This window comes from Gavialis gangeticus, unplaced genomic scaffold (genome assembly GCF_001723915.1).
Source record: "Gavialis gangeticus isolate Ggan-Ray unplaced genomic scaffold, GavGan_comp1, whole genome shotgun sequence".
Lineage (NCBI taxonomy): Eukaryota > Metazoa > Chordata > Crocodylia > Gavialidae > Gavialis > Gavialis gangeticus.
The window spans coordinates 9,218,466-9,225,584 of NW_017729019.1; the positions used below are offsets into that span (position 1 = coordinate 9,218,466).

Here is a 7,119-nt window from a genome sequence, read left to right on the forward strand (position 1 = left end):
GTAACCTCTCCGCCCAGGTCACGCTCTCCTGTACCATTCAAGTCAAAGGGAGGGGTATTTTGGCTCAGGAAGGGTTTAATGCAAGAGTAAGCAGGCTTTCAAGGAAGCCTGGTTTAAATGTTATATTTTGGTAACCAGATTCTGTCCTTACCCAGAGCCCCTTGGATCTCAGCATGGGTAAGTCACGGCAAAGTTAGCTGTTTCTCAGTCTGGGCTGTAGGACATGGATATAACCAGCATCACTGCAACCACCATTTGAATAAGTAGTTCGCCTGTGATACAATCTCCCGGTAAGAGAGAGACCCCCTGTGCTTTCCGTCAGATTAGATCTAAAAAATAGTCTTTGAAGCATGTATTTCTTTCTCTTTTATTAAAGATAATTTACAAAGTACAGTAAAGCAAATGACAAACTGACAGTGTTTCACTGAGCATGGAGCATCCTGTTGCTTCTAAATATTAGAACTGAGCTCCCCAAAATCATTGCATTTGCTTCTTGCCTGGCAACCTCATTCACACAGCGGGGTGCCCAGGAGCCCGTGAACAAAGGCAAAGCAACTACTGAAGTGCAGAGAATAAAGAGTATCCTGGAAACCAGAACCCACCGTGGTTGTAACACGTCTGCTGCAGCGTTCGCCTGTTGCAACCTCTTATTCATAAAGTTTAATGTAAAGCAAAACCCCAACCAGTGTCAGTCCCGTGTGAAGCTTCATGCATTTGAATGCAAATTACCAAATCCACCTTAAAATGGTGGGTAATTAAATTCTCTTCTCCACTCACTAAAGCAACAGTGAGCAAAACCCATTCAAAGACTGAACGATACGACACAATAGCCTGATTTTCAGAGATGAGGAGCATCTGTAAAACCCATTGACTTCAAAGACGCACGTGGGGGCTCATCAGCTCTGAAAGTCATGTGATAAATAGTTACTAGCAGTCACGAGAAGTTCTATTAGAACTAAAATAGTTAATTCCAAATACTGTACTTTCTTAGCATAGTGAGCTAGGATTGAAGCGGAGGTCAGGAAGTTGGATTAATCGCAATGTATTGCTTGTTACATCGCCCCTGGTGTTTCCTAGTGAATTAAAAGTTTTGAACATAAACCGTCCGCCTCCACATTCCTTTTCGTGTCAAGCCGACAGACCAAAAAGCCTTTTCAGGAAAGAGAGGCTTGGGTTTTCGCTGTGATTAATTTTCTATTTTAAGATGGGAAATTGTTTTGACGCTTGAAAATAATCAGTTCCCTATCCTAGATGCACAACAGAGGAACTGTGACAGGGTTTTGATTATGAATAGTTAGGGGACAGCACTTGAGCACATGCTGAAGTGCTTTGCTGGATTTAGAGCTGGGGGTCTCCTGAACAGGAGTTCAGTAGGGGTAGGACTTAGGGATACCTACCCCTGACTTCAGAGGATTTACACCAGGGACGAATTTGGCTCATTGCCCACCCCCTCAAAAATGCTTCCTGAAATTCTGCGTGTCTGGATATTTCCAAGCTGATGATACAAATTGCACAGTTATAACCAATGCAAAAATATCAAACAATAAATAACAGCTTAAATTACATTACGTTTCCTTTTCAACCAATATAAGCTATCTGTAAACATAAACCTTGAGGTATTGGAGGTATTAAATATTACAATGAGGCTTGATTTAAATAGCAGTTTCCCTGTTGTGGAAGGTGTCACTTTCCGATCTTCATCATCAAGTATTCTTCAATGTAGTCAATGAAAATGTCGAATTCCCCCATCGCCTTATACATGCCGTTCTTATGTAGCTGTGGGACAAGGGCAGAGGTGAGAGATTACATGAGCATCGCTGAATTTGCAGGTATTTAACAAATTACAAGATGAGTTAAAGCAGAATAAGCCTATACGCATAATTTCCTGAGTGCACAGAAAGGTTAATAAGGATCTCGTTAACTTGCAATCAATGCGTCCGTTGCCTACAGCTCTTTCCTTTGACTGCCGGTTCATGGAAAGCAAGCACAAACGGGGGGTGCAAAGCCCCCCGGCAAATTTGTTATGGTTTTGAAAGAAGATTTGCATATTTTGATTGCACTACATTCACCCAGTTGCAGTATGAATCATAAGCCCTGTATTTGGACAATATGAACTCGGAGACCCCTGGCTGAATCTTTGCCTGTCTAACATGCCCTAGAGAAGTACGTCTGAAGGTCAGGCTGAGTGTGTTCAGCACAAGTCCCTGCGTCAGCCAGCTTGCACGCTTTCTGGCTAGTGACCAGCGCAGTTACCTACCTATTTTCTGCAGCCCCTGTCACCAGGACATCTGGGAACCTCCGTGTTTGTTCTTGCAACACCCCTCTGAGCAGGGAAGTGCTGTTCAACCCCATTTTCAAGATTGGGGAACTGAGGCCCAGAGATTGCCCAAGGTCATGCAGGAAATGTGTGGCAGAGTGGGCATGGGGCCCAAGTCTCAAGCCTCAGGTTAGTACTTGAATCAGTGGACTGACCTTCCTTTGTAGCAGCTATCTGTTCCACCATTGCCCTGTGCTCAAACGGACCATAACAGGCGGCGGGGGGAGCTCTCTTTCAGTTTGATTCAACCTCCCAATGCTTTGAGGCTGCTTCAGATACCATGTGAAAAATCTTAACCACTTGAGTCATAATACAGGAAGAGGTTCAAGAAGCCCTTTCTTTTTATGGCAATTCAGGATTTCCAGCACCAGAAGCCCAAAAGCAAACACCCCTGACACTATGTCCAAGGCAGGAAAAGGTCCCGGGCGCTGGTTGCTTAACTGGCATAACCTCATTTGATCGGAATCGGAGCTGAAATTCTGGACAGTCGCGCAGACGCGACGCTTTTGCTTTGCCAGGTTTGCACGCTGGAAGTCCCTTTCCAACTGCAGCGAGTGACATACTGGGATCCTGGATTGCTCCCAAAGGACTGACGTGATGGGGAACTTACCGTTTTGTACGTTTCCTTGATCTGCTTCACGGTTTGGCTCCTCTTCTCACAAGGGAGGAATCTGTGCTGTAAAAGAAAGCAAGAAAGGTTTTCAGACTAAAGAGCCTGCTGCAGGGAACTGCACTGTAGTGAGCCACGAGCTGCGACTTTGGGTATTCAAGAGAGGCGGCTCCGCCCCAGCTGTTGTTGCACGACGAGATCTTTTGGAAAGGTGGAAAAGCAAAAGCTGTTGCTTATTCCACTTTATCTTCCCTTCCCCTGTGACAGCAACCTCCTCACCCCCCTCTCCCCTTACCTGCTCCCCTCCCTCAATTCTTTGCTCTCTTCTTTTCTATCTTCTGTCTCTCTCTTCCTCCAAAATTCCCCTGTACAAACCCACCTCAGCCCTGTGTGTCATTCAGAGTGAAATGTCTGTGACCGAAATGAAACTGGTTTGCCGTTTAAAAATAAGATGGGTGTCTCGCATAGCAGCCCCTGGCAGGTGTTTATATCCTTTCCCCTCCTCTGCTTGACGTTTGAGACTGTCGGCTCTTTGGAGCAGGAAGTATGGCTGCCTGCTTTGTGCAGAGCCCTATGCAATGGTGTTTGGGTACTGGTTGACATCTCAGGGTGCAAATAATAATTGCACGTAGAAATGTTCCCCATAGGTCCTTGCCTCCTAGACTTCCAGGTTTGGGATCTGTGCCAGATAACAGCCCTCAGGAGCTGCTCTAAGGGAAGAATCTCTCTCCAGGCTGCAGAGTCTGAGGCTTGCTGTGTAGAGTTGCTTATTCACTGAGTCATTTTGCTGCCCGATGACACACTTAGGACACTGAAAGCAGGCAGTTTCAGGAGCTGAAGCTGCATTCTGCGTTAGTTGTGCCTTCTCAGCCTGTGAAAGCAGCTCCTTTTAGGTAAGGACTTCACTTGGACCCTTTTTTGAGTCGGTATTTATTCCAGGGCTGCTGACTGCCATTGAGCCATGAAGAATTTCTTCTAAAGCTTACTGTTTAAATAATAGCTTCTGAGATGCCAGAGGTTAGAAGAAGCTATTTGGTTCAGCTGATCTCGCATATCCCTCATCTATCTAGTGATACCTGCCTCCGTCTCTCTGGTTGTGAGCGCAGTTTTGCCTCCCTTTCATCGCACCAAGGATTAGAGCAGTTTGCCTGCGTTTCTAATGTGCCTGTTGTAGTGTGAGCAGTCTTGTCCTGTGTTTGCTGACACTGGAGGCAAAACACTTCAGCAGTGCCGGGGTAGGGTACCTCGGCAGCGTATTGAGGGCTCTTCCCTGCACCCCTCCCCTTCTCTGCTTCCTGAGTTTCCAAACTGATGGGTTCCTAAACCTCTCCTGTCACTGCAGGGGCCTGTCTGCATCCCACATGGCTTTGGCAGCAAAGGGCCCCATCCCTTCCCTATGGGCAAGTACAGGTTTCGTGCCGCAGGTGCTCCCAGCTATGCATTAGCTTCCTGCAAAGGTGGGAACCCCGCACGCGACGTGATACTCACACAGCGCTTCAGCGTGTGCCTCAGGTCCAGCAGCTTGTTTCCAATAGTGTCCACATGCCGCTCAATGCTCCGGTCGCTGCCTTCGGCCTTTGGTAAGACTTCCTCCAGGTAGAACTGGATCATCTCTGAGACGGACTGGCAGCCCAGCTGGCCCTGGAGGAAGAGGCGTTAACTGCATTAATGGCAGGTCACTTTTCGGGAGAAGAAATCTTATAAATCATCATTGGAAAGAAGCCTCCTTCTGTTATGTTCGCTGCTCAGAAGACTCGTTTTACGGGTAGATAAAAGCTTTATGCAGCCCTTTCCCACCATCCTCCCCATGCAGTAATTCAGTGGCAGCAAACATTGTTATCCTGCTTGACTGGTGCAGGGGTAAAGCAACATCATAGAAACCACAAGATCCTGGCTTCCCCCACTCTCTGCTCTGACCCCAAGACAGCTCTGCACCGGGAAACAGCAACGGGAGTGACTGTCTTGGATGGATGCTGGGCAGACAAAGCAACAAGCCAGTCAAATACGCCTAGATACAACTGACCCATTGCACCACTGTCCAAGAAATGCACCCTGAAATTTGTCATGCTGTCCTTTTGTTATAATAAAATCTGAGTAGATAGGCAAAGGAGGACAAGCAGACTTAATTGAGAATTCATCACAGTCCACAACAAACAATCTCACCTTGAAATCTTTTAGTAACTCTTCTTGTAGCAGTAGGATGTCAAGTTCATCATCTTTGTCTTGCTGTGAAAGAATGTGGGAGAAAGGTCAGCTCCTATCCAGGTAGGCAGCCTTACAGTATCTTCATTTTTGCTTTAGAAATGCACTGTACTTTCTCAGACTGACTGGTTTGCCTGACTCTGCATGATCTCATTAAGGCAAGTGCTGGAGATAAAGTATTTCCCCTGCAGGATTTGTGTACAGCCTACTGCTAACTTTCACATCCTCATAATCTCTAACCCGTGTACCCGGTGCTGCGGTGGAAAAGGTCTGAGATTAAAAGTTGGGAAGAGAAATAGTTGTATCCTTGGGTGATTTTATTTTACATGTGCTTAATTTCATTAGCCTACATTTCAGCCCTACTTAATTTCTTCTGACTTCAGACAGTGTGCACATGACAGTACTGCTTGCAAAGCACATCACACCTTGTGTTTCAAGTAGGTGGAAAATTGTGCCAACCACTTGAACTGAATTGCTTACTCAATCTGTCTAGCTAATGTATTTATCAACATGGTGCATCACTGCTCCAGATAGAAGAGAGAGAGAGAGATAATAACAGGTCTTTAAAGGGGTCACCAGCTTCAGCCTTTCTTTCAGAGACTTGTAGCAAACTTTAAATCAAAGCCTTAAGTCCCTTAAACCTACCATCTCGTGCGTTAATTTGGCTGCTCAGACAAGCAAAGTCATTATTCTGAATTTTAGCTGAGATCCACGGCATCTCATTTTAATTTGATGTTGTTAATATAGGTTGACGTTTGCTTTAAATCGAAATTTAGATGCATTCAAGCTACTGTACCAGCACTGATTCAGTGCAGACCCTTCTCCACGCCTATTTTGCTCAGCTTCACCAAGACTTGCTTCATTGCAACTCTCACCCTAAAGCTCCCTGCAGCAGTAGCACCAGCTTGGAAACCTTTCCACAGATAACATTTTTCAGTTGGATGTGGAAATGGGTGCAATAATATGCAGAGCTTCCCTGGTCAGAGAATGCCCGGTCCCAGCTTTGATGCCTTGGTGTATTCTCTCTCCCAAAAATTAATTGTGGAGTCAAGTCTTTTCATCCTCCTCCATCACTGACTTCAGTTCAGTGGCACCCTCTTAGGCTAGAGTTGAATGAAACCCTTTCATTAGCAGCATTGTATAATCTGCAGCGGATTTTTTTCCCCCTGTAATATTAGCACGTGTTGAAATTCATTGTGAAAGCTTTTGCTTTTGCTGTCATTGCAACAAGAAAGAAAGTGCTGCAGTTTTTCTAGCTTCTTAGCAAGCGATGAAATTGCACTACTTATTTCAGTCCTAGACAGAAGCACAGAACCCAGCATCTAAGTCTTTTTTTTGCTCAGAGGAAGCTGCCTTGTGCATCTCTCTTGCTCTAAGCCAAATCACTGAATGTGCAGAAGGAGCTGGTAGGAGGACAGAGAAGCTGGCAGGTGTCATACTCACAAAAAAGTTCTTGACTTGATTAAATTCTGTCCTCAGGGTGTTGAGCCTTCGCAGCAGGCTGTCCCCAACTTGTGCGCAGCTTTCTTCTGGCAGCAGGCAGCTGGCATGCTGCAGGCTAGCAAGCAGGACCAGGCTAATGAATGCAGTGAGAAGTTTCATTTCTCAACTGAGTTTCTTTCCTATTGGTCCAGTTATCAGCTGAATTTCACAAGAGGCAATACGCGAGATCTGAATGCCTTCACCTTGATGGAGCCCCCGTTTTATACTCTCAAAACATCCTCTCAATTTCCTTTCCCATTTCCTGAGGAGTAATATTTGGCTTTAAGTCATTCATTAAAAATGTCACTTGGGTTTCCCGTCAAGAGGTTTCCTGTGTTCTGACCCCCTCCCCCCCTCCCCCCAGCCCATCAAATCTTTTTGTGCTTAGACATGGCATTTTTTACATTAGCCGCATTTAAATTTACAAGAAGTAAGCAAAGAGGAAAGCTTGAATGGTGATACGAGCTTTGAAAGGTGCTGCGTGGAGTTTACTTCTGCATTCTCACGG

At 45.6% G+C, this 7,119-nt stretch overlaps 1 protein-coding gene across 1 annotated transcript; it reads right to left on the reverse strand.

Moving 5' to 3' along the window:
• Positions 1–257: 257 nt before the first annotated feature.
• On the reverse strand, positions 258–6,783 carry IL10 (interleukin 10). Its single transcript, XM_019514278.1, has 5 exons — positions 6,573–6,783; positions 5,091–5,153; positions 4,416–4,568; positions 2,928–2,993; positions 258–1,776 (listed from the first exon to the last, which is right to left on the reverse strand). The coding sequence occupies exons 1-5, from the start codon at positions 6,729–6,731 to the stop codon at positions 1,684–1,686; spliced, it is 534 nt and encodes a 177-aa protein (XP_019369823.1). The 5' UTR covers positions 6,732–6,783; the 3' UTR covers positions 258–1,683.
• Between the last annotated feature and the right edge of the window lie 336 nt (positions 6,784–7,119).

Excerpts from the sequence above, each read along its gene's own strand:
- IL10 (XM_019514278.1), bottom strand. The coding sequence starts at position 6,731 with ATGAAACTTCTCACTGCATTCATTAGCCTGGTCCTGCTTGCTAGCCTG. Across the intron at positions 4,569-5,090 it reads AGTTACTAAAAGATTTCAAG|GGCCAGCTGGGCTGCCAGTC; the intron begins GTGAGATTGTTT and ends CTCTTCCTCCAG. Across the intron at positions 2,994-4,415 it reads GGCACACGCTGAAGCGCTGT|CACAGATTCCTCCCTTGTGA; the intron begins GTGAGTATCACG and ends TTTCTTTTACAG.